This window comes from Pogoniulus pusillus, chromosome 19 (genome assembly GCF_015220805.1).
Source record: "Pogoniulus pusillus isolate bPogPus1 chromosome 19, bPogPus1.pri, whole genome shotgun sequence".
NCBI lineage: Eukaryota > Metazoa > Chordata > Aves > Piciformes > Lybiidae > Pogoniulus > Pogoniulus pusillus.
In genome coordinates, this window is record NC_087282.1 from 9,188,544 (window position 1) to 9,215,617 (window position 27,074).

Below are 27,074 nucleotides of genomic sequence, written 5' to 3' on the forward strand. Positions count from 1 at the left end.
CTCAGCGGAGCAGTGCTCCCCGCTCCATCCGCGCCCCAGTAAGGTCGGGCTGTCCGCGTCGGGCCGGGGACCATGCTGTTTATCGGAGCGGTTGCGCCTGCCTTACCCTTGGAAGCATCTTTCTCTTCTTTGGGCTTGATCACCTTCCCGCTCATAGACCCCAGCTTGGGTGGGAAAATCCCCAGCAGCGGCGCGGATTCCGGCTGGACCCAAAGAACCCTCGGGCAGGGGGGGCGGCGTGCGTGCGTGTGGGGGGGATCCTCTACGCCGAAAAGGCAGGAATAACACCAACAGAAGGGGAGGGGAGGAAAGCAGAAAGAAAGAAAGAAAGAAATTCAGGAGACTGAGAGCTGCCCGCTCCCCGGCGCAGAGCCACGGAGCCTGCAGGAGGGGAGCGGAGCGGGCGGGTGAGCGGGGGGCTCCGGCAGCCGCAGCACCGAGCCCCTGCGCCGCTCGCCGTGCCGGAGACAAAAGCGATTTTCCTTCTGTCTGCCTGGCCCCGGCTCGCTCCTTCCCCCCGCCTCCCCAGCTCTGCTTCCCCTCCCCAGGGCCAGGGAAGCGCAGCCGGTCCTGGAAGTCACACCGACCGGGGGTGTGGGGGAAGGGGGGTAACCGTGAGTTGGGGCCGAGGGGGTGGGCTTTGGTTGTTTGCTTGGGTGTGTTGGGTTTTGTTTATTTCTTTTTGTATCCTCCCCTAATAACGAGATGGAGCAGCAGAGCTGCAGCCGCGGATGGGAGGAGGAGGACGCGAGTCCGCGGCACTGCAGAAGAGGCGGCAGGTTTACGCTCGCCGGTAGCAAAGAGCCAGAGCTGCTCCCCTCCCAGCCCCAGCACCCCCCGAATCTGCGCATCCCCTTGCTCATCCCTCAGCCGGGCCTCCATGAAATGATACCGAGGGGGACAACACGAATCCTTGCGGCCCTCCAGCCCTGGGACTGTGCCCAAGCGCCGGGCTGGAGGTGGCATAGCCCCAGCTTGCCCTCACTTTGGGAATTAGCTCTCACCCACTCATCCCGCAAAAGAGGCTCCGGCGCCGGGACTTTGCCCGGCATTGCCCGGTCCCGAGCCCGGCAGCCTGTTGCTGGCATCGCGGGAGTGCGAAGACCAGGGGGACAACTGGCGGGGGGGGGGAAGGAGTAACGGAGCAACGACGAGAATACTGGAAGGTGGGGAAGGACGACTTGGAGGCAGAAGGGTCACATCGGGTCTGTCTTTGACCAGGGGACACGCAGAGCCTGTGCCGTGCTATTCGCAGTTCTGCTGCTCTGCCCCGGGATGCGGGACGGGGCTTATCCCCCTCTCCCTGCCCCCCCCCCCCCCTCCCCCCCTTGGAGGAGTAAGAAGGAACTCCCCAAGAGCAGCTTAAGCTCCTCTCACTTGTACGAAAAAAACTCCCCCGCGCCCCATCCTCCTCGGCGGGGGCAAAACTTCGTGCGAGCGGAGCAGCTGTCGGGGCAGGGAGCGCTGTTGGAGGGCACCTAGCCCCTGACCCGCCACGGAGGGAGAGAGGGCGGGCGGGGGAAACCCGATGCAGCCGGCGCTTCTTGGAGCCCGGCCCTGCTCAGGAGCCGGGAATAAATCTCAGGGAACGGCGAGCTGCGAAGTGCCTGGGGGACCCCTTTGGTGCAGTCGGACTTCCACAACCCACCCCCCGCGAGTGGCCTGTTTAGAGAGGGGAACACGGATGGACTTCTTCCAGAGTATCAGGGAACCAGGCAGAGCTGGGCCGCCACAGGTGAAGGCGATATACTCAGAGCATAACCCTCCCCCTGGCCTCTGGGCACTCCTCCGCTCCTCCTGCCCGCGACCGGGCAGGCAAAGGGGGCCCGGAGCAGCCCCAGATTCCGGAGCAGTCCCCGGTAGCGGCGGCAGCGGCGGCCGGGACTGCGCGGCCGCTATTTTTAGCGGAGCCAAATTCCTGCCGCCTTCCCCCTCCCTTTACTCCAGCCCAGCACCGGGGACAGCTGAAGGCAGATCGGCTTACCGTGGCTAGCGTGCTCCCAGCCGTGCTCCTGCCCCCGGCGAAAGGTGGCTGTGCTGCCAGGAGGCAGGACAACACCACCTCTGCTGGCCCTCAGCCTGAGGGAAAGTACCATCCCACTTCACACAAGTGGCTGCATTTGAGGTGTGATTAGGTAAATCAGGTGTGTAAGCTAAGAATGAAGAGCCAGGATCAACGCTGCTGCTTGAAAGACCTCTATGCTTATACTTCTTTAAATTACTTTCCCCTAGGAAATGGACACAGAAGAAAACTGAACCCCAAGTCCACAAACAGAGGTCATCCAGACTGCCATGCATCTGTCTGCATCATGAACAACTTCTGCTCTGTTTCTGGAACCAAGGAATTGTCCTGATAGAGTCATGTTTGTTTCAGGGAGATTCAGACTGCCCAAAGAAGTGATTGAGTCACTATCTGTGGAGATCTTTAAAAGACACATAGATGTGCCTAGGGATGTGGCCACCTTTTCAAGGTTAGGTTAATGGTTAGACTTGATGATCTTAAAGGTCTTTTCCAACCTAAATTACTCTGATGGTAGATGGACTTAGGATGCTTTCAATACAAGGTTGTTTTACCTGAGTCTTTAATACTACAGAGACCTGCCAGGAAGATAAAAAACCTGGACATTATCTTGGCTCTCTCTAGTAGAACTTGAGCCACCAGAACTAGACACTTGGAAGTGAAGGAGTGGGAAAGGATTCTGAGGTTCAGCTGACCTAGTGCTGTCAGAAGTAACCAGTGAGCCCCAGAATTGAGATTGCAACTGTCCAATACAATTTAGACCCAGAATTTCAAAAGGACTTGTGGTGAGTTGGGGTTACAGACAATTTGCACTTCTAATCAAAGGTCTTCCCAGAACCAGAGGCCACTGATAAAAGCTGTGCTTAGTGCTGACACTGAGCTTGCCTTACGTTAGCCATTCTCACCTTTGCCAGGAGATCTGTTAAATTGCATTGACCAGATGAGGCCCATACACTCAAACTAAAGATGGGAAGGAGGCAGCAGCTCAGCAGGTAGCAGAGGATCTGTACCTAGTGGTGAGCAGAGAAAGCTTACCCTGCTGTTTTGAAATAAGTTAATTTTTTCCCTTTACTAGTTTGCCAGGCTTATAAGTGTCAGTTAAAACAGTAATGAAATATGGTGTAGTGCATGCAAATATAAGGGGATTTGCATGAAGATTTTTTGCAGTCTGGGTACAATTTGCATGGCTTTTACCTTTAAAGCTGTCTTGATGGCTCAAGTGTTCTAGTGAAGATGGTATCTGTGGCTGGGACACTGACTTGTGTCTTCAGATTCCCTCATCAATTCTTTGTTTTGATGTGAGCATCTTTGGATTTGGGATGAATCACATAAGATCTGGCTTTGCAACAATCTTTTAACTAACTCAAAAATATTTAAACATGAATCCCAGCCTTAGTAGGTCTGCACATCATATTCTCAATAGTAGTAGAGCAAAGAGTCACCTTGTTGCTTTACAGCTTTAGCACTGGGAGCTGGGAAGCACCAGGATACTGACGGAACTGATATGCAACAAGCTACATGTCATAGCCAAGTTTCTTCAGGATCACAGCCCTGGCATGGAGCTTGTACCTCTCGCTGAGAGTGATCACTAAGTTTCTGAATTAGAAACAATTTCTGCACATCCAGATAAGATATCCAGAGGGTAGAAGATTTAGTGATATTTAATACAAAGAAGTCTGCTGTGTCCTGTGTAAACGCTGTTTAGGTGTCTCCTATTCACCCAAGTATTCAGAGAAGGTTTAAATTCAAAACTCTCTTTGGTGAGAAGGCAGTTTCAAGTCAAATGTATTAAATTGTTCTAATTACACACATTTGATGCTCCTCCCAAGATACTGTGTTGAAGTCATCTAAACAGAGTGACAGCAAACCAGCAAGGCAGAACAAAGAGCTGGAGCATCATCTATAACCTTTTATAGTTCCTGAACTCCTCTGCTCAGAGGGACAAGCACAATTGCCCCAAGCACAGCAAAATCTCACAAGCTCCAAGTATGAAGTGAAACATGAAGCTTTTGCAACAAAGAGACACAGGCAGTAGATCATATTAGGGCTCTCCAAATGATTGCAGCTCAGGGTCGCTCTCTGGAAACAGGCACAGCAGGGCTGACGTGCTGCACAGAGCTGTGCCTCTGCTGAGGGTATTTATTCCACTCAAAACATCTCCCAGAAGGTTCTGACTTGGCACAGGCTTGGATAAGCCTGGTATCATTTACAACCTGAAACTGTAAACTCTAAGTGCCTTTATACAGCACAACTACTGCTGCTTAATGCCCAATAGCTGTATGGTTTGTCCATAAAGAACATACTCAAGTCATGAGCATGCTTTTCCTACCCTTGTAAAATATTTGTAGAGACAGGGATCCTTCAAAGAATTCTGGAGCTCACACAGATATGGTATCAGCACTGATCCTCAGTGCATTTTTTTTTGCTGGGTTCTTTGGCTTATTCTTAAGTTGAAATTTTCTCTTTTCTGTAGGCCTTGGTTTGTAAAAGGTCCAAACTCTGCTCTTTTATAGATCAGAAATTTTACAGTATGCCTTTAAAACAGCCCAGCCAGTTTTAGTTAGCTTTGTCAGGATAGTTCCTGGTATGTCCCCAGTTAAATCTGCATGAAAACTCCCTGCATTAGGCCTTAAATTTAAAACAGCAGACATGATAAAGTCTCACTAATACAAGCACTTACTCTTCATCTCAAATGATATTTTTATCTTCATACTGGCATCTAGAGGTATCCATTGCACTATGATGAAAGAGTATAATATGCTAGGGAAATAATATGATAAAAGAAGTAAATCACTAGGTGGCTATGTCTAAAGTTTTGTTGCTGTATTTTTCTAATGTGCCTAGAAAATCAGTCCAAACAAATCCACCACACATCTCCTTATTGCCACTGTTTTAACTGGACTGATAGGACAAATTGCTGCCAGTTGTGTGTTTTAAGGAAACCCACAACGATTCACAGCTGAGATTAATACTGACCATGAGGCCAAAGCACAGCTGTTGTGAGGCAGGCACATTTTTGTTCTAATGGGTGTTTAATTTGGTCCTCATCTTATTTTTACCATTCCTATTCCTACACAGTCTTAAGCACCACAGAGAGGAGTTTTTTTTCTTTGGCAAATGCCTCACTGTGCAGAATCTTCCTGGTTTTTATTGCCAAAACCCAACTGCTACATGCAAATAGAGTTCCAGCTAATGGATAGCATGGAGATTGCAGTTTAATTTCTTTAAGTAGTTCAACCTGATCAACAGCAAAGCCCTAAGCAGATGCAAGTAGTAAGGGATAATGATCATGCTCACATGGTGAATCTCTCACCTATTTACTGTGAATCACAGCAATTAAAATTAATGGACATCAAGCATTCTGTGCTGTGACCCTGGCACTTTGGATTGCTGCTTTGGGCTGGAGAATGTGCTCAGCACCTGAGCAGCAGAGAATCCATCTCACATTGCTGTGGAATGATCCCTCTGGCTGATAAAGCTTTGTGAACTCCAAACCAAATCCTAATCAAGGCTGCTGGATCAAGCACCACACTGATGTGAGGAAGGCTTTTAGCACTTGAGATCAAAGTCTTCCAGATAACTGAAAGCCTAAAATAGACCTTTGTGCTAGTTTGAAGCTAGCTAGAATATTTTGGTGAGAATTAGATGCTAGGCTGTGAAAAGGAAACAATGGTGATGTCTACTTCACTCATAGGCTTGCTGAGATGTATAACAACAAGAATGCAAACATAGATAAGGGAGCCGCTCTCTGTCTCTTGGGGCTGCATGAATTTCTCTCTAACCTAACCTGCCCTCTGTGTGACTAATCCTTCTGCTTCCTAACTCCCCTGGCTGACCCTCGAAACTACCTTAAGTGTAAGGCAAAGTCTGGGATAAGGTAGAGGGGCGGGAGAAGGCGGCAGGGTGGTTGAGAGCCCTTCCTGGGGACTCTGGTTTCTGGGAGGGCTGTTGTGTTTCTGTGTTATTTTTTAACTTGTCTATTTTTTTAACTTGTCTATTTCTGTATATATTGTAAATATCTGCTTGTATATTGTGCTAAGCTGTAAATGTAAAGCTTCATTCAATTTCCAGAGCCACTGAGCCTAGTCTGGGTCATTTTCCAAAGGGGGGGGGGGGGGGGCGGAGGGGAAGGTAAAACCTAAACCATCACAACCTTGAAGACTTTTTTTCCTCTCTATTTCTGTACATCTGCACAGTTTATGAAGGCATGCATTTCTGTAACAGGGTATGGCATTGGTTTTGGTGTCTGAGTTGAAATAACCAAAGTATTTCTTACAACTCTGGAAAAGCCCACAAAGTAGTGCTTTCATGTGCAAAGACTATCTCCCATGCACTCTCAGAGCTTCACTCCCAGCTAACAAAGCTTTTCGAGGCTCACAGCACACCTTGGTTTTAAGTCCTAGACTTACTGCAACTAAAACATGCTGAAACATACCATGAAATTCTGAAATAAGTGAATTTTGGCAAAATATTTTTGAGGGATGCTGGTAGTTACACAAATGCCACATGGCAAATGGGATATATTTATGGGAATCACTGCAACATTTAACCCAATCTGTGAACTATCACTTAAAATCTTCATTTAGCAGAAATATTTACACAGATATACTCTAAGGTTGCTGGAGCACTGGACCAGGCTGCCCAGAAAGATTGCAGAGTCTCCCTTCTCTGGAGACTTTTGAGGCCAAAACATTGTGCACCTGTGTCATCTGCCCAGGTGATCCTGCTTTAGTAGAGAGGCTGGACTTGATGATAGACCTGAGCTGGATTCTCTGGTTCTGCTCTGCCAGAAGGGTTGGACTTGATGATCTCTGGAGGTCCCTTCCAACCCCTAACATCCTGTGATCTCCTTGGGTCCTTTCTAACTCCTACCAATCTACTCTATCAATTTTACTAAGCTTGGAAAGCCTAAGCAGACCTACAAAAGGAGTTTTCTATCTCAAAATCCTATCCAGACTAGCTTCAGTAGATGATTGCTTGGCAGCCTGCTCTTTGTTTTTGAGGTTACCTCTCTCCTCAAGTTTGGTGAAATGTAACTGTCTCATAAATCTCATCTCCTTTGCACCAGCAGCACCTATCTGGCACCGTGGGCTCTGTACATCCAATAACTGTTTACAGCCAGCACAGTAAAACTGAGTTAACACTGCAAATATGAAGGGCATGGATCTGCAGGTATACGAGGTGGCAATGTCACGACACAATAAAGGACCCCTGAGTGCTTTCCAGCACTTTCAAGTGAAACCAGCACTGGCAGCAAAGCCTGAAGCACTGCGTGAAGTAAGCTACGTTGTAGGAGCACTGCCTGTGATAGCCTTGAAAAGCAGGTGACCCTGAACTGATGCCTTATTTCTAATTTATGCTTCTACAGGTAAATCAAAAGATAGGAGGTTTTGTATGAGGTCTTTTCATATTACCGCTGCCAGAAGGCAGTGGGAAGAGCTGCAAGACAAAGATGCTGGCTGAGCCATTAAAGATGCAGCTGCGCTCTTTACCTTCACCTCATCTAGCTCGTCCAGAGTTTGCACGAATGTGTACACACAGAATCATACAATCAACCAGGTTGGAAGAGCCCTCCAAGATCATCCAGTCCAACCTAGCACCCAGCCCTAGCCAGTCAACTAGACCATGGCATTAAGTGCCTCATCTAGTCTTTTCTTGAACACCTCCAGGGATGGTGACTCCACCACCTCCCTGGGCAGCCCATTCCAATGCCAATCACTCTCTCTGCCAACAACTTCCTCCTAACACCCAGCCTATACTTTCCCCAGCACAACTTGAGACTGTGTCCCCTTGTTCTGTTGCTGGTTGGCTGGGAGAAGAGACCAACCCATCACCTGGCTACACACAGGAGGATCATGCAAAACCGACAGGCACTTCGTTTTCTTTCCAGGGAAGTCTGTGGGGAGCACAAACAACTGAAACACTTTTTCTACCCAGTAGCTGTTGCAGTACTGTTGCAGGTGGAATGGAAAACAAAGCGGGGAAGCATTTGGAATCCTAACTGAAACCAGGTACCCTGGTATCAAAACAGATTTTTGCCCAAGGCCTCCTTTCCAAAAGTTTGTAATAGACAGCATAAAAGTGAAAGACCAAGGGGTGGTTCTTCTGCTATTCACGGCACAAGTCAAAGGGCAAGTGTGGTCCCACACTCCTCGTGAGCACACTAACAAGAAGCATGAACCAAGCTGTAGCTAGCACTCACTGCTTTTTAAAGTAAGACGAATATGCACTACTTCACAGAGCCTGTCATCATGTGCATTACAGCTTTTCCTTTACAGCTCTTTCTGCTACTTGGTCAAGTCTTAAAACTTGAAAGGTTTTGAAGCTGAGCTGGAACAGGAGCTTTGATGTTCGACTCCACCAAGCTGCAGTCTGACAGTGGCGGCTGAATTCACTCCAGCCCTTGTGGAGCTGAGAGAACAGCATTTGAAGAGGAGGTTGGGAAGGCAAAATGTGTATGATACCAAACTTGGGCTTGAAATGCAGAGGTAAACTCAGGTGGATATGAAGTCCCACTGCAATGGGAGAGCTGACATTAGAAACCTTGGACCACCTCTAATAGGCAGGCAAGGACTGTGATGAGCATTACATGATCGATCTGAATCTTCCCTGGAGTTAAACCAGAGTGTCAGACACAGCAAGCTAATAGAGCAACAGCAGGAAAAAAGAACATACAGCAATATTTGAATGGAAACTTGCCAAGTAGAGCTCTAACATTATTGCAGGCTTACATATGCAGTGGCATCACAGGATAACATTTTTTCATGTCTGACTTTTTCCTTGAGCATGGTAAAAATTAATCAGTGTTTGATTTTCACAAGCTTGAGAGAGCGAGGAATGTAATGATCAGTTGTTCAGCCCTGTTTGGGGGGCTCAAAGACATCTAAAAACACAGTTATGCTTAAAAGTTCAGAGTGTATCCTCAGAGGGCAAATGGAGACAGTAAATTAGTTCAAGACACTCATCCTAAGAGAAAGTTCTAAGTGTTGCAAGAAGCCTATAGTGCATAAAAAGCAAGATGTTTTCTGATCATTTGAACACCCTCTTATCCACCAAGCACTGCTAGAATTCTACAGCCACAAAATAAGTTGCTTTCATCTGTCATGAACATACTACTCCTCTATACTTTCCATTCCTTTCCTTCATGAAGCTGCCTTCCTCTTATAGCTCTATGCAGTTCATCCCAAGTGCCTCAGTTCTCCTTAACTTGCATCAGTTTGAAGCTGCATCTGATGGAATTTTTCAGTGCTCACCCAGGATCAGAAGATGAAGCTCACCCATATTGCACTGAGCACTCCTGCACCATTTCTCCTGTTTCCACTGGTCATGGCACCACAGCAGTGTCATGCAGCTCTAAGACTTCCTCTTCATTTCCAACTGAGGTGAACTTGTAGCTACCTCATGAACCACTCATGTCTTAATTAGATGGCAGTTGGTATTTCTCAGGTGTCAACCAAGTTTTGATCTGAATGACATGCACAGTGCCCTGGGTGAGCAGAAACAAAGCAGAGAGAAAGACTTCTCCCTTTTGTTTCTTGATGTGCTTGAGTCCTCATGACCCATTAAATTCCCATAGCACAAAGAGGCTGATTGTGACAGCAGCTAGCTTGATCTCCGAGGAGAAACAAAGCTTTAGCTCTGAAAGTCAAGTACTGCACAACCTGGAGACATTTCTACAAAGCAGACTTCGAGTAAGTTTGGGGATTTGGATTTGTTCAAGAAAGAGTATGCAGCTACAGCCTTTCTCCTTCAAACTGCCATCAAGTGCAGGTCCTTGCCTTGCCAGCCCAGGAGGATTCTGCCTGCTCATCCTTTATAGAAAACCACAAACGCTTTAGGAGATGTTCCCTGTTCAAAGAACTGCATTGGGAGGTCATGGCTCTGAAAGGGAAAGAAGTTTAAACTGGTTTGTGTGTATTTTAAACCTCTTTCTAAAGCTCCATATGAATTGTGTTGACATAATGGAAATTTTTTTAACTTTTTGCTCTTGCCTCTTTCCAAAGCAGCAGCTAAAAGATGCATTCAGATCAGCAATGTTGTATGCCGCACTGGTACACACCAACCCTTGGCATTTAGGTTGAGGCAGGACTGCACCCAGGCTCAGTGCTGGTGACAGCTGTCAAATGTAGCTACAACTTGATTATTTCTTGTCATGCCATTCTGCTTTGGCCTTTTCCTGAGGTACTGCTAGATACTGCCTTGGAGCACCAGTAAGAAGCAGTGTTTTCAAGCTCAGCTCCCTATTCCCCATTTCTCTGCTCCAAAGTGATTCCTAGGTGTATATCCTTCCTATTTGCTGGTGACACTATGATATCTACAGATACATTATTTATAGCCACAAGATCTGGCTTTCTGTGCCTCCAAATCTGAATGCTCCCTGAGCATCTTTTAATAGCTATCACTGGTTTGTATCCCTTTTGTGGTTTTTTTTCCTCTAGGGAATATGCCAGCAGGGATGGGGCTGAAATCCTTCTGAATCAGGAGCAGTGACAAATATTGCTCTGTTTGTAAACACTCCAAGGCTAAAATTAACAGAAGCCAGAAGAAGAACCATTTAGAAACTTCAGGCTCCCCAAGCCATCTTGAGGAACATCACAGGCATGTTGACACATCTGCTGCTGATTTAAATAGCAACCAGCCTTACCTTCCCTGCCAGTGCCCTGCAGGGACTGGTGCCTCCAGCACCCACTCCACCAGCTGACTTCTCTGCATGCCACAGCCCCACTCCTTGGCCTAACAACACTACCACAAACAACCCAGCACATTTTCAGCTGGAGGAACTACCCAGATCCTCCTTATCACCTTGCAGAAACAGGAAGAAAAGTCTTGGCAAGTTGGAATAGTGTCCCACAAAAAGGAAGGGTTTCAGGGTCTGATTAAACATTGGAAGATGAGGAAGACAGAATCACAGAATGTCAAGGGCTGGAAGGGACCTTGAAATCTCATCCAGTCCAATTCCCCTGCCAATCAGGATCACACAGGCATGCATCCAGGCAGGTTTTTAATATCTTCAGAGAGGGAGACTCCACAACCCTTCTGGGCAGCCTGTTCCCGTGTTCTGTCACCCTCACAGTGAAGAAAATCCTCCTCATGTTTAAATGAAACCTCCTATGGTTCAGCTTCCACCCATTGCCCCTTGTCCTGTCATTGGGCATCACTGAGAAGAGCCTGGCTCCAGCCTCCTGGCACAAGCCTCATAGTGGTTCTTAAGGAGGCTTGAGCTGTGCAATATCAAGTTTGAGGGAGAACTAAACCATACTTGATACAGCACACAACAGTAACTAGCATGGGCAACCCCTACACATCTTTCCTTCTGGCAGGTGCCTGCAATGGCATACAACAATGTCCTCGACCATGTCTGAAGGAAAACAACAGAGGAGCAGCAGTTTGCTCAAACAGTGAGTTCAATAAAATCTATGCTCCTCAGAACAGGCTGCCAACCAAATGTCAAATGGTCTGAATATATCATATCAAGAGCTAAACTGAAGTCTTCATAGACCCTAAAGTAACAACTTGGCCTTTGTTTTGGTTTGCAAAGCACATGAATACTTGCAACTAGACACTTAAAGGTGATCCTGTTTTAGCAGGGAAGTTGGACTAGATTATCTCCAGAAATAATTTCCAACCTCAACCATTCTGTGATTATTCTGTTCAGCTAATGCAATTGGTGGCACTTGAGAGAGAAAATATGGAACTAGATGCTTGTGATGAGCAATCAGGATATTTTGGACAACGGGGGCTTGCTCTGCTGCCTGCTCAGTGCTTTGCTCCTCAAGATGGGAGGCTTGGCTGATACAGCTGAAGGCTGTGTGGCCATCCAGAGACACCTGGACAGACTGGAGAGCTGGGCACAGAGGAACCAGATGAAGTTCAACAAGGACAAGTGCAGAGTCCTGCATATGGGGAAGAATAATAAACTGCACCGGTACAGGCTGGGAGGTGATCTGCTGGAGAGCAGCCCTGTGGCTAACGAGTTACCCATGGCACAGCAATGTGCCCTTGTGGCCAACAAGGCCAAGGGGATCCTGGGGTGTATTAGGAAGAGTGTTGTCAGCAGATCAAGAGAGGTTCTCCTCCCTCTCTACTTTGCCCTGCTGAGACCTCATCTTGAATATTGCCTTCAGTTTTGGGCTCCCCAGTTGAAGAGGGACAGGGATCTGCTGGAGAGGGTCCAGTGGAGGGCTATGAAGATGATGAGGGGACTGGAGGGCAGGGCTGATGAGGAGAGGATGAGAGACTTCAGACTTTTTAGTCTGGAGAAGAGAAGACTGAGAGGGGATTTGATACATGTTTATCAATATCTGAGGGCTGGCCAGGAGGGGGGGACAGGCTCTGTTCACTGCTCCCTGGGATAGGACAAGGAGCAATGGGTGTAAGTTGCAGCAAAAGAGGTTCTGCCTCAACACAAGGGGGAACTTCTTTACTGTAAGGGTCCCAGAGCACTGGCACAGGCTGCCCAGAGAGGTTGTGGAGTCTCCTTCTCTGGAGCCTTTCAAGGCCTGTCTGGATGTGTTCCTGTGTGATCTGCATTAGATAGTATTGTCCTGCTGTGGCAGGGGGGTTGGACTGGATGAACTCCTTGGGCCCCTTCCAACCCCTAATATCCTGTGATCCTAAGTGCAGGGGAGCTGTTCTGAGGGAGCAAGCCTCACACAGTCCTGCCTATAAGGATCAGCATAAAAAACAGTGACTCTGACACTTCTGACTGCTGTGCACCTCTCTTTTACAGCACTTTCTCTGCAGTAAAGCCCTAAGAGGTCATCAGTAAGAGACATCATTAACAGCAGGCACTCTCATCCTGGGGGACCCCAATTGATCACTGTCTGTCAGGGTGCCGCCCTCACTGTCCATAGCTGCTCTACCCAGCCTCATGCTGTTGGGTGCTCTCAGTTTGAAAGTGAGATGTTTTTCCCTCATTCTTGTCTGATCACAGAATGTCAGAGGTTGGAAGAGACCTCTGGAGATCATTTAATCCAATTCCCCTGCTGAAACTGGTTCACCCAGAGCAGGCTGAACAGGTCCAGGTGGGTTTTGCATGATTCCAGAGAAAGAGACTCCACAACCTCTCTGGGCAGCCTGTTCCAGTGCTGTGGGATCCTCAAAGTAAAGAAGCTCCTCCTCGTGTTTAGATGGAACTTCCTGTGTTCAAGCTTGTGCCTGTTACCTCTTGCCCTGTCACTGAGCACCACTGAAAAAAGACTGTTCCGATCTTCCCAAGACCCACTCATGATAAGATCTCCCCTCAGTCTTCTCCAGGCTAAAGAGCCCCAAGTCCCTTAGTTTTTCTTCATAAACAGGATGTTCCAGTTACCTAATAAAGAGCCTCAAGTCCCTTAGCTTTTCCTTCCTAAGTGAGATGTTACAGTTCCCTAACCATCTTTGTAGCCCTTTGCTGTACCCTCTCATTCTGCTGTGAACCAGTTGCAATCATGGGACATCCCCTCCAGCAATGTGAAGCACGAAGGGCTGTAGTGTGCTGTGCTTGAGCTCCCTCCTACAGGAAGCCTGGTAGAAGAAAACATCTTCATAGTGTGAGAGAAGCTGCATGGGAAGGCAGCCAGTGGCAGAAGGCAGGTGTGATTGGGACTGAACTGCCTCTGGTACAATCCCTGAGGAGCACATAGCCCTAACCCTTCTGACCCTCTCAGTAATGGATATGGGGACAGCTGAGTTGGTGACAAAGCATGCTGCAATCCCTTGGGCAGGCACACATCAAGCAATGGGACTCAGAGAGGCTGATGTGCTCAAGGCTGCCCCAGGCTTAACACGGCAACAGCCCAGCACACACCAGTCCACCAAAAGCCACAGATCCTATCAGACTGACACAGGGACCCAGAGCTGCTATATTTGGAAAGCAGCAGCAGCTCCTCAAAAGAAGCAATAAGCATCAAAGTATGTGACTGGAGGCACTTTGGAAAGAGCCACATCCTTTCCATTTAAAGCGCGGCGCTTGTCGACGTTTCCATTTCTCTGCCCTTGGCAGAACACGCACACGTACAATGTCATGTCCACAAAATGCTTGGCTGCAATTTATATCCCCCAAAATCCTTACCATATGCAAAATATCTCATCCATTTAAATAGGAGGATTATAGGAGTAGGAGGAAGCTTAGCACAAACAATAGCTGTGATCAGACCCAGCGTGCACGAGTGATTTGTGGGAAGTGCAAGACACAGCAAAGATGGCAGGTGCTGCTTCTGCTTGTGAGCTATTTATACCCCCTCCAGTCACTCTCTAAACGTTTCTTACTTTAGTACACTCGTAGGATTCCTTTTCCAAGGGAGAGGAGAGGTGTGGAGTGTGACTGCACTGGCCAAGTCTGTCATTTTAAAGATAGCACTGCGTAAAAATGCTAGCGCAATACACAAAGAGGAGCAGCTTGCTACAAGTAGCTTCAAAGTAGGGAATCACGACAAGCCAGGAGATATGGAACAAGGAAGGGAAAAGCACAAAAGGAGTGGAGGGGTGTGATGGTTTGGGTGTTCCCCGCCCCCCACACACTTTAGAAATCACCCAGACCAGACTCAGCTGGCTCTGGAAATATGAATGAAGCTTCCATTTACAGCTGGCACAATATACAAGCAGATATTTACAGTATATACAGTTACAGACAGAAACAGACAAGGTAAAAAGGTAATACAGAAACACAACTCCCCTCCCAGAAACCTGAGTCCCCAGGAGGGGCTCTCAACCACCCCTTCACCTTCCCCCTACCCCTCTCAACCTTACCCCAGTCCCAAGAAAGAATAGAGGTTCAGCCAGAGGTTAAGAAGCAAAGTGGATTAGCCCAAAATGGAGGGTGAGGTTAGAGAGATGCAGCTCAGCCAGCAGCCCCAGCAAGAGTGAAGCCGAGAGTGTTATCTAATGTTTTTTTATTTCTTGTTCCTACACTTCTCAGCAAGCCTGAGCGAAGTAGACATCAGCATTGTTTTCTTTTTACAGCCTGTAATCTAGTTCTTCTCACCAAAACATTCTAGCCTGCTTCAAACTAGCGCAAGGGGAAGCAAAAAGCAAAGTGTTTTCTTCTTAGAACATCATTCTTCTTAGAACATCCTTTGCTTTATGCACGTTTGGAATGTATGTCTGTTACTTGTAAATAAAACCCATGCTCACCTGAAAACTGTGCCAGGGGAGGCTTGGGTTGGGCACTAGGAAAAATGTCTTTACTGAGAGTGGTCAGGCATTGGAGCAGGATTCCCAGGGAGGAGATGTTAACAAAATTATGTAGCTGTGTCAGTGAGTCATGTTTTAATGGCCATGGGGGTGCTAGGTCAACTGTTGGACTCAATGATCTTGGAGGTCTTTTCCAACCAAAGCAATCCTATGATTCTCTGATCTCAGAGATTCAGGCTCTGACAGGATTTTGCCTCTCATTTTTTTAACAAAGGAATCTCTGTCTCACACTAGAGGTAAATGTGGGAAACAGGACTTGGCTGCTTACTTCTAAGGTTCAAGATAGTAATGAACATAACTTCTCAACTATAGGCTGGATGTTAGGAGGAAGTTCTTCACAGAGAGAGTGATTTGCCATAGGAATGGGCTGCCCAGGGAGGTGGTGGGGTCACCATCCCTGGAGGTGTTGAAGCAAAGCCTGGATGAGGCACTTAATGCCATGGTCTAGTTGATTGGACAGGGCTGGGTGCTAGGTTGGACTGGATGATCTTGGAGGTCTCTTCCAACCTGCTTGATTCTATGATTGAACTATGAGATGCATCTGGGAGGTTGTGGCCCTGAGGAGTGACCCCTTGGGACTCGGCAGGCGCAGGTCTAAGGAGGGAGCTGGGGTGATCCTTGGGCCATGTCCTGTCCACAGCACAGGGCCCAGGACTGCAGTAACAGCTATCCTACATGGGAAGCTGCTCTTGCACCCTCCCCTAAACCACAGCAGGATCCAAGTGCAAGATGAGAGCTTCTGAATTTGGCTGGAAATGGAAGCTGAAACCACAGACCACATCCCATACAGGGACATCATCAGAGCCGGTCACAGCATTTCTCAGTTGGCATGAGATGTTGTAAGACCCAGGATTAATTCTTTACACATTCTCCTTGGACTCAGGGAGGAGAAAAGATGTCACCAGGGTCTGAACCCTGCATCCGCACTCCAGCATCGGCGCTGTGAAAACCCAGGGAGCTGCGATTCTGATGCCCTTTCAGTGATAACACTCCCAGTGCTGTCATGCTCACTTGTGTGTGTCTGCAAATAATGGTTTGAGAAACTGCTATTTCTGGCTCACAATTCCAGTTGTGAGCACATGTACGACAGCAAGGTTAGTGCCTGTGTTATTCACATGTCAGTGCGGTTCAGAGCCACTCTCAAAGGCTAAAGAAAGCAAGTCAAGAATAATAGAATCATAGAATCACTCAGGGTTGGAAGGGACCACAAGGATCATCCAGCTCCAACCCCCCTGCCATGGGCAGGGACAACCTACCCTACATCAGGCTGCCTAGAGCCTCATCCAGCCTGGCCTTAAACACCTCCAGGAATGGGGCCTCAACCACCTCCCTGGGCAACCCATTCCAGGCTCTCACCACTCTCATGCTGAACAACTTCCTCCTCACATCCAGCCTGAACCTACCCATCTCCAGCTTTGTCCCATTCCCCCTAGTCCTCTCTCTCCCTGATAGCCTAAAAAATCCCTCCCCAGCTTTTTTGTAAGCCCCCTTCAGATACTGGAAGGCTACAATAAGGATGAACATGACCTATTCTTTGTAGTCCCTGATCTTAAGCTTTTTAGCCTGGCAGATCTCCATTAAAATGAACAAGAGTCTCAATGCTAAAGCTGAAAAACTCACTAACCATGATTCTTCCTGTGTTTTGGCATTACAGCCATGTAGCTTTCAATTGCTCCTCAGACACAGCTCTTGCAGGCACCAATTACATCATTACCAATTCTTTTTCCTGAAGTACCAAGGATCGCTGTCACTGTGTCATAACTGAGGCAGTAATGCAAGTCTCAGAAGTGACTGGGGCCGAGGGGGGGGACGACACACCAAACCAACAACCCAAACCTGATTAGCAAGCACCTTCTTTAAAGCAAACTACCACAAGTCATTAATCATAAAAGTTGCTCATTTCAGAAATGAGTTAACTGAACTTTAATGAGACAAACAAGCTTTTAAAAGCTGCCACGGCAAGACCGTGCATGCGTTAAGCTGGGGAGCCTCAAGAAAGGGCTGATTTCATTAGTGATTCCAGCCAGTGTTCCCCCAAAAGCAGCTTGAGGAATCTAGGAAAATTCCAACTTTCTTTCCAACATTTCTACTTTTTTTTGGCACTTGATATCCCAGGACATCCCTGGTACAGCTGCACATAGAGCTGAGGTCAGCACCACAGTACGACAGCAGATACTTTCATAATTAGCAAAGCAGATTCCATGCCACATTCCAAATGGTTTCAAGCTGGTGGGAGCTGTCACCCTCTCGGAGGAGCACAGTGATGCAGAGACCTCTCCCAGCAAGAAGGCTGTTGGAGCCAGAGGAGAGCTTCTGAACATGTGTCTCCTACGTGATGCTGCTATCTTCCCACCTGCCATTTCCTCCAGCCTTTCAAACCTCTCAGTAAGAAGTCAGGAGGGAGAGGAGGAAACCAGCAGAGGGCATGGAAAGGCTGGCAATAGCCATGGCATATCCACCCAGTGTCTGAGCTCCTAAGGTCTCCCTCCAGATCGATATTTCTGTGACTAATGACCTCAAGACATCAGCATAGATGTATGCATTTAAATACTACATAAAAGGGAGAGAAACAGATCTTTTCTGCTGGGGAACTGCTCCTTCCTGAGTGCAATCTAAGAGCAGAGTCCTTGCCATGCTGATGTGGGGAAACTCATAGACAGAGATAACTGAAGAGCCATAGATTTGCTTTGGTTGGAAAAGACCTTTAAGATCATCAAGCCCAAGCATTCTGTAACCCTACCAAGCCTGGTGCTAAGCCATGACTCTCAGCACCACATCTCTGCCTCTATTGAAGACCTCCAGGGATGGGGATACAACCACCTCCTTAGAGAACCTGTTCCAGTGTTTGAGAACCCTTTCAGACTAGTTCTTCTTAATCTCCATCCTAAACCTGTCCTGATGCAAATTGAGACCATTTCACCTCTTTCTATCACTTGTTGCTAGAGAGAAAAGACTGACCTCCACCTGTCTACAACCTCCTTTCACAGAGCTGTAGAGAGCAATGAGGTCTCCCCTCAGCCTTCTCTACACCAAACACCCCCAGTTCCCTCAGTTGCTCTTCACCAAATCTGCTCTCCAGACCCTTCACCAGCTTTGTTGCCCTTCTCTTGATAAGCTTCATTACCTCAGTGTCCTTAGAGTGAAGACACTCAGAAAATCAAGAACTTATTAGTGACCGTGGGAAGCAAATCAGAGGGGAAGTTCGATGCCATTGTTACATTTGACCTAAGCAAAAAGTTGATTTGAATGGGAAGAGAATTTTCCTGAGAAGTATTCAGCTACCACATAACTACAAATTAAACACATAGCCCTGAAACAATTTTGGTTCCAAAACTACACCCCACTGACCTTCATGCAAACAGATGTTCCTAGGCAAGCAACTTACTGTTGTCTTCTCAGGACAAAAACTAGCCAGATTGTTGTTTGAGGCACAGGCTGAATGCTGTTATTAGCAAATGACAGCAACGTCCTGTCAAGGCAGGAGTGCCAGCAGGCAGAGAGCTGCCAAAGTGGTGCTGACATACAGCAATACACACTTTGGAGGCATACAACTCCCTTGCCCACAACACGGAGAAGATGCTGCCTGAGGCACTCAGACCACTTCCTTCTCCTGAGAAGCATTTTCAAGCTGATTCACCAGCACCATGAGTTTATGCAGGGATGTGCTCTGCACCTGCCACCAGCCAACCTTAGCAAAACTTCCTATGCAGCCATGGGTCACAGTGTTGTCTTTATAGGGAAAGGTCAGGGAGCCACAAGGCCTGAACTGGTTGGGAAGAAGGCATGGTTTGTGCCTGAGGAACTCCTTGCTTTTGGACAGGAAGATGAGGATTTTCCACCTACCATCTTACCCAAGCAGCACCAGATTTTTTTGCCCTTGTTTGTTTTCATGCCTGGCCCTGGATCACTGACAGAGCCAGGGGCACTGAATACAGCTTCACATCTACCTCCTCCTATAGCAGAGCTCTCAGGCTCGACCTCAGTGTCCTGTCCTCAGGAAACAGCTCTGTCCCCTAAGAGCAAGGGACTGGGGGTTGTGGATGCTCTGAGCAGCCTTCCCGACGCTGGATAGCAGTTCTTCAGGCTGCTGTGTGCATGCAGCTAGCATTGCCACCTAGCGACTAGCACCACAACCCAGCAGCAGCCTGCCAACTTGGGGCAATAGTTTTGCTCCTGTAACAATAAAATCGCCCCCAGCAACTACCCGGATAGGTGCTGGCTCGCTGCTCACTTGAAGCCAGTAGTCACTCTGCTACTTGCCTTTGTGTCTCCTTTCCACTGTCCGGGGACCACAAAGCCATAGTGTTTTAAATGAAAACCTTGAGTGGTTAATGGTCCAATTACTAATCACAGCAGTTCCTGTTATAGCAAGAAGCCAAACACATCAGTAATGTGCACAGGAGGGACAGATGCTTTGTTCTTGCAAGTGAACTTACCTCCCTTGCAAAATGGGATGAAGTCAACAATACAAGTGATTTCCTACCCCTGAATTTAAACACTTGACTATAAACACTTCAAGGACCTTTTTACTGTGTTAATCAGTACAGTATATTGTCATATTTGCTTTTCTATTAAAAAAGATAATTAAAACTACTACCAGCAGCAAATAACTTGGGGGGAAATAAAGGTGGGGGGTGAGTGGGAATTGAATCAACTACAAACTCCCTGTCACGAGCAGAGTTAGAGACAGATGTGCCTACTGATGTCTAGTGTGGCAAGATAAGGCTTCTTGAGAAACAACTCAGCTTCTATTCCTGACACTGAAGCAATGCTGTAAGAATCATTTCCATTAAGGATACCTAGAAGAGCTACTTCTTCCTGAAGAAGGGATGAACTGAGAGCTCTTGACTAATGACTTCCGACTCAATTCCTTAATGTCTACAGTACTGAAGCACTGCTGCGTTCACCTCCATGGGTGAAGCACCCACTCCTTCATCTTCTGAGCTATGCCCAGTGCACAGCTTTGGGTTTTTCCTTTTCCTGACCTAGTCAGAACTCTGAAATGCCATTATGCTATCTGGGTAGCTCTGTTCCCCAGGAAAACCAGGTTCTTTCTAGCAGAAATATTTGTTCTCCAAACTCGGTGTCTTAACTGCTCTGCTAGGAATTTGTGAAGGTCAGCAGTGACATCAAGCCAGCACCCACCAGCAAGAAATTCAAGTTGGAAATTGCTGAAAAGTCACATGGACAAGTACAAGATGATCTCAGAGGTCTTTTCCAGCTGAAACAATTCTGTGATTCTAAGAAAAGGTTGTGAAACTCAATCTTTCTCCCTGGAGCAATTGAGGAAGCAACATAAAACATCACTGTATGAAGAAAGCATTTTATGGCTTTTTTCTACAGTTCCTTGTTATCCCAAAATACTGAAGTAGCTTCCTATGGTCAATAATACTCTCAGCTGTTTGGAAGCCAGTTCCCACTCAAACAGGCAACTTGCTTCCCACACTCCAGAATGAGCCAAATGTAATTTCCTTAATACTGTGAAGCATTGTGCAGCACAAACTCCAAGAACTAAGAGCCCTGCCTGTGGTGCCCTGCCTGTAGAGGAGATGCTGATGCTTGTTCCTTCCCCTACAAGCTATCTTTGTGTCCAGATACTGTCAGTACATTTCTGCTTGGTTGTACTGTCGAGAAACCCCATGTCAATTCTGCTGCTTTGCTAGATGTACTGAACCCAGCTTGCAACAGTATGTGGCCTTTGCTCAGCCTCAGATGCATCCATAATTAATGTGCAAGGCTTTAAAATGGGTGCTTTTTAAAGAATCCATCTTCCATACCTGCTTCTGCTGCGTAGTGCAGTTTAGCCTCAGGTCTCTCAGCTACTCCTTCTAAGAGAGATGCTCCAGTCCCCTCTGTTTTGTTACTTCTACATTGTTAAGTAGATGCTAGAACAAGTGGGATTGGACTTGTGCTCTAAGTCACGTTAGGCTTTCAATCAGAAGAATCAGTCGTATCACCTAATGCTGTGCAATAAGATGCTCCAAAAGCACAGTGCTGGTGCTCCTGAAATGCTGAACAGCTCAGAAGAGCACCGTCTGTGTTCCCAGACCTCACAAGCATTCAGGCCTGAGGTCTGGCCCATCTCATCATCCTCCCCATGTTCTATTAACAATGCCATTGTCACTGTAGATTAAATAGCAACAGATCAAGTTGCATAAAAGCCTCTTGTTCTATTCCCTTTGCTCCTTCGCATCTTTCACCAGCGGTGCATTAGCCAGTTGCAAGTGCCGGCTCCTGTTTGCTGGGCAGCAGAGCCTGGGCCCTGAGGATGCTGTCTGGAGAGAAGGAAAGACTCGTGCCTGCAGAGCACAGAAGTCCCTGGGCAGCATTTGGCAGCTGCACAGCACCGAGAGCTCTTTGTTAGCTGCTTTTCAAGGGCTGGGTTGTATGAAATATTAATTATGATTCTGCAAGTTCCCAAACGTCCTTTCAACCACAAATCAAGCTGAAGATATAAGATCTGTTGCAGGATGATGCAGCAAAGCTGTCAGCCAGCAACGAAGGGTGCAAAGGGCTTATTCTGTCCTATGCAAGGCTATGTTACCTTTGGTTAACCACAATTCATTGGGCTGCAAAGAGACAAACCCATCTTTTGTTTGAATTTGGTTGGTGTCTGTGGCAGGGACTACACTCCTCCCTCCCAGCATAGGACATGCTGGGTCTGCACAATACCAAGAGTTTGAAGACCTGTCTAGTTCAAGATGTCAGCAGGAAAATCTCAGATATACCCATGAGAAGAAGAACATCCCCACAGAGAGGAAAAGGTGATGGGGTGTATGCTCCTGAGCTAGCTGTGGGAGAGGAGGAAGGAGTGACTGATGCTCTCCCCTCCACCTAACACACTCAAGCTCAGCAACCACAATTAGCACTAGATGGGGATTTTTTAATGGGCTCTCTGTCATGCAGGCTGGACCTGGCTTTCAGGTACCCTAATCACAGAGATGAAAAGGTTTTTTCTGTCCATCTGTGTCTGAGGGAGTTTTGCATCCATTAGCAATTATGATAATGGATCTATTTCCAGAGAATTAATTGCTCCTTTGCCCAAGTCCTAGACAAGTTTGCTGTAAAAATTAATTACTTGGCATATACAATACGCTTAACAGTCAAGTAATAAGCTAATTTCCAGAGAATCCATGGAGGGCCCTCAGTCTCCCAGCTTCACAGAGGAGTTTCCAAATGCCCAGAGAAAAGTCAGTTGTCTTCTCACAATTCCTTTCTGCATGGTATTTGACAGCCCCAAAGCACCTGACCTAGCACTTGACAGCTCAGGACCTAGCAAACAGTCCTGGAAAGCACAGGGGTATTGAAATCAACCACCTTTGCAGAACAGCCCTCCCAAACAAGCAATTCCCTGCTCCTCAAGCTCTCAATGCTTTCCCAAGTGGCAGCACACACAATGTCTGAAAATAGATGAGGATAACTCCAACAGTCAATGGAGAATCAGAGCAGACAAACCATGCTGCTCTTCTTTCTCAATTCATATTGTCCTCCTGGGAGGATTTCACCAGTGGGATGTACCAACCAGGAAGAAAAAGGGATTGGCATTATGGTCAGAAGGTCACCCAACACTAAAACCTTCCACATTTAGGTCCTCTTTTGAGTTCAGGGACTTGATGTTGCATCTCCCCACCCAATATGAGTAAGCTGTCCACTGTGGAGGTGGCTGATCCAAGATGACAGGGATGGTTATCTCTGTACTTTGTTGTCTAAAGATGAAGTGAGGTCCCATTGCTGTGCAGGAATCTCAGCTTTCTGCCGAGCTGTCTGGTTTTGTGAACCTGGAGAAAGCCAACATTTTGCAACCTCTGCTCTTTTTTCCAGTTTTGTTGCAGCTGTCCAAAGAGTTCAGCAGAGAAGGACAGCAGGATCACAACAAAACATTTTTTCCTTAGGAAAGCAGACTGAAATGTTGCATAGCATGTCTGCAAACAGCCTAATTACCTCTCCCAAACAAGCTACCACCCATTGCGTAGCCCAAGGTAATTGATGTGCTGCTCTTGCCTGCCCCAGAAGCAGAGAGAAATAATTTTACTTATATTAGCACAAAGATGTTGGTTTTCACAGAGTCACAGAATACACCTGGCTGAAAGACACCTCCAAGATCATCCAGTCCAACCCTCAACTAAGCACTGAAGGTCGACAGCAAACCATCTCACTGACCACCAGGTTCACATGCTGCTTGAACACCCCCAAAGATGGTGACTCCACCACTGCCCTGGGCAGACTGGTCTAATGTTTGAGAACCCTTTCAGTGAAGAAGTATTTCCCAATATCCAACCTGAATCTCCCCTGGAGCAGCTTGCAAGCATTTCCTCTGGTCCTGTCACTTGTCATCAAGGAAAAGAGGCTGACCACCTCCCTGCTTCAATTTCCCTTCAGGTAGTTGTAGAGAGCAGTGAGGTCTCCCCTCAGCCTCCTCTTCTCCAGACTGAACAACTTCAGCTCCCTCATACACTCCTCATGGGATTTGTGCTCCAGGTCCTTCACCAGCCTCCATGCCCTTCAATTAACACACTCCAAAACTGGAATGTAGTGAGGGAAGCAGAACTGAATACAAAACTGGTGAGGTGTGGCCTCACCAGTGCTGAGCATAGGGCGATGGTCACCTCCCTGTCCCTGCTGCCACACAGATGCCATTGCCCTTCTTGGCCACCTGTCAACCGATATCCTCAGGTCCCTCTCCAAAATGCAGCTTTCTAACCACACATCCCCAGGTCTGTAGCTGAGCATGGAGTAAGCATACCAAGCTCAGATGTTTTTTGCCAAGTGCCCACAATAAACAAAGTGAAATGCTTTCTGTGCATGCATCAACACTCAATGGCTATTCCACTTGGTCTTGTGAAGTGATCAGTCCCACACTTAGACAGAACAGGGAGAGCTGCTTGGAGTTTATTGTAGCTATTTGCAGTTCCTGGTTTATTACAGCAGCATAAATGAGAGTTGTTTTTTGGTTGGTTGGTTGTTGTGGTGTTTTTTTACAGCTCTCCTGAACATATGTAATGCTTTGCTCAATAAACACACAAACAAATGCAAAGGGATTTGTACTTAAAGAGCAGATGACCCAACATGTAGATGGAAATGAAAGGAGACAAGCTTGCAGAGGGCAGAGAGGCTGAGTGCTGAAGTGGGAAAGAGGGTGGTTAGAAAGGACAGCAGCCTCCTGGGGCAGCTGGCCCCAGCAGACCTCTCAGAGGTAGTCCGGGGGTTTGGATGTTGTGCTCCTATTCAGTCAATGAGCACCAAGCATTCAAATGCCAGCACTGGCAATTTCAGTCTGGTTACTACACCCATACAGAAAATGCTTTTAAAAGCCCAGTCCAAAGCACAGAAATTCCTCCAGCTCAGGAAGAAGTGAGCAGTCAGCTCCCATGGGTGTTGAGTGGAATAGCATTAAAACAGAATCATAGAATAGAATGGTTTAGGTTGGAAGGGACCTCAAAGATTCTCCAGTTCCAGCCCCCTGCCACAGGCAGGGACACCTCCCACTAGAACAGGTCACTCAAGGCCTCATCCAGCCTGGTCTTGAACACCTTCAGCGAGGGAGCAGCCACAGTCTCCCTGGGCAACCTGTGCCAGTGTCTCACCACCCTCACTGCAAAGAACTTCTTCCCAACAACTAGTTTCAACCTCCCCTCTGCCAGTTTAAACCCATTACTCCTTGTCCTGTCATTACAAGACCTTGTCAATAGTCCCTCCCCAGCCTTCCTATAGTTCTCCTTCAGATACTGGAAGGCCACTATAAGGTCTCCTCGAAGCCTTCTCTTCTCCAGGTGGCAGAGCCCCAGCTTTTGTAGCCTGTCCTCAGAGCAGAGCTTCTGCAGCCCTCTGAGCATTTTCTTGTCCCTCCTCTGGACGGACTCCAACACTTCCATGCCCTTCTTGTGTTAGGGGCTCCAGAACTGCATGAAGGACTCCAGGTGGGGTCTGATGAGAGCAGAGTAACATTGAGCATGGTTGGGAGGGGAGATAAAAAAAACAACAGTCTCACCAAATCAGAGAAACAGCATCCTCCTGATAGAAAAGACTATGATTTTGAACATCAGACTCCTTCCTTTTTCTACTGTTTTTTCATGAATGGTGTCAGAACAAGAGGAAATTATCTGAAATTGGGCCAGGAGAGGTGTAGGTTGGATATTTTATGGAAAAAAATTTTCACTGCAAGAGTGGTCAGAGATTGGAACAGGCTGCCCAGGGAGGTGGTGGAGTCACCATCCCTAGAGGTGTTCAAGAAACCTGTGGACATGGCACTTCGGGACACAGTTTAATGGCTATGGTGGTGTTAGGTTGGCAGTTGACCTCAATGATCTTAGAAGTCTCTTCCAACCAAAACAATTCACTGATTCTATGACTGCTGTGGCTGCTACAGGTGTTTTTAGCAATAAGACCACCCTCAACAAATCAGCAACCAATCTAAAGGTTAATGTAACTTCTCTGCAGGGAAATGAATTTGTTTTAAATCCACAGAACGGTTCTTTCCTTAACCTTCTCTGTGCCCTTGGAGCCACACACAGTTCATACAAGAAAAGAGCACTTTTAATTTCTCCTGGACATATGTTATACAACCTAGCAGAAGAATGCTGGAAATGATCATCTCTGAAGAGCATGGGGCTTCCATCTGGCACCGTTTTGATTCGAGGCGGACAAAAATATCTAGCAGAGCTGCATGGAAAATGCTGAGATGGCTGCTGGCCCAAATGCTATCTGCTAGGGCAGAAAGGGGGGAAGAAAGAGAATAACAAATCATGGCATCTGCAAAGAGAGGCATTCCAAGTAGGGAAAGGCAGATTTGTGGTGGTGGGTTGGTTTTGGTTTTTTCTGTGGTGCTGTAAATGTACTGATTCCTCCTGCAGGCAGCCACACAAATCTTTTCTTCAAGTTCTGTTCACGGGAGGTGGGGAAATCACAATTGCCATAAGGGAAGACAGGACAAGATTAAAGGCAAGGAATATGTTGGTTCGGTCCCAGAAAATTCAGTAGCAAGAAACCCATCAGACATCTTTGTTTCTGCTTTGGTTTGTGCTAAATGCAAAGTAAAACTCCACCTGGAGTCCTGTGTGCAGTTCTGCAGCCCCCAACACAGGAAGGACATGGAACTGTTGGAGCAAATCCAAAGGAGGCCCAGAAAGATGCTCAGAGGGCTGCAGCAGCTCTGCTATGAGGACAGGCTACAAGAGTTGGGGCTCTGCAGCCTGGAGAAGAGAAGGCTTCGAGGAGACCTTATAGTGGCCTTCCAGTATCTGAAGGGGCTACAGAAAGGCTGGGGAGGGACTACTGACAAGGTCTTGTAATGACAGGATGAGGAGTAATGGGTTTTAACTGGCAGAGGGGAGATTTAAACTGGATGTTAGGAAAGGGTTCTGTGCAGTGAGGGTGGTGAGACACTGGCACAGGTTGCCCAGGGAGACTGTGGCTGCTCCCTCCCTGGAGGTGTTCAAGGCTAGGCTGGATGAGGGGGGGTTGGAACTGGAGGATCTTTGAGGTCCCTTCCAACCTAAACCATTCTGTGATTCTATGAAATTTGCACCCATTTGAAACCAAACTATAAGCAGTGTCATCTTAATGGAGAAAAATAATAGGGAGACACACACAAATTTAAAAGGTAAGGAAAGAGATATCCCATGGAAAATTACCACATGGTCCTCATACCCAGAGAGAGCTGCTTGAACTGAATCCTGTGTCTGGAACAACAGAAAGCAAACAAAAAGAGCCAGACTGCATTCTAAACCTCTCAAGTTGAGGTTCCACACCTCTCTGATTCCAAGCTGAGATGGGATTTTGGGGAACTTTGCTCCAGCCTCTTGCTCCCCTTCAGCAGTTTTATGTGCTGGGAAACTGACACCATGGGTTAAATTTCTCACCTACCAGAGGAAAACACTTGGCA

At 47.3% G+C, this 27,074-nt stretch overlaps 1 protein-coding gene and 1 long non-coding RNA gene across 8 annotated transcripts in view; one reads left to right on the plus strand and one right to left on the minus strand.

Moving 5' to 3' along the window:
* The window catches only part of FGF13 (fibroblast growth factor 13), a 424,907-nt gene that overhangs the window by 336,695 nt on the left and 61,138 nt on the right, over nt 1–27,074 (minus strand). Inside the window, exons 1-2 of one of the 7 annotated variants that reach the window (XM_064159166.1) lie at nt 1,985–2,112; nt 107–262 (exon numbers count right to left, since the gene is read on the minus strand). The exons of 3 other annotated variants lie outside the window; for them this stretch is intronic. In XM_064159166.1, the coding sequence (XP_064015236.1) occupies nt 107–262; nt 1,985–2,096 (268 nt within the window). In that variant the 5' untranslated portion in view covers nt 2,097–2,112. Of the gene's footprint in view, nt 1–106; nt 263–1,984; nt 2,113–27,074 lie in introns of those variants that run through there. 3 more of the 7 variants (XM_064159164.1, XM_064159165.1, XM_064159172.1) reach the window with 3 other exon arrangements.
* On the plus strand, nt 1,871–2,750 carry LOC135183881 (uncharacterized). The gene is made up of 2 exons (XR_010305750.1): nt 1,871–2,144; nt 2,233–2,750. It is a non-coding gene; the product is annotated as an uncharacterized LOC135183881 (long non-coding RNA).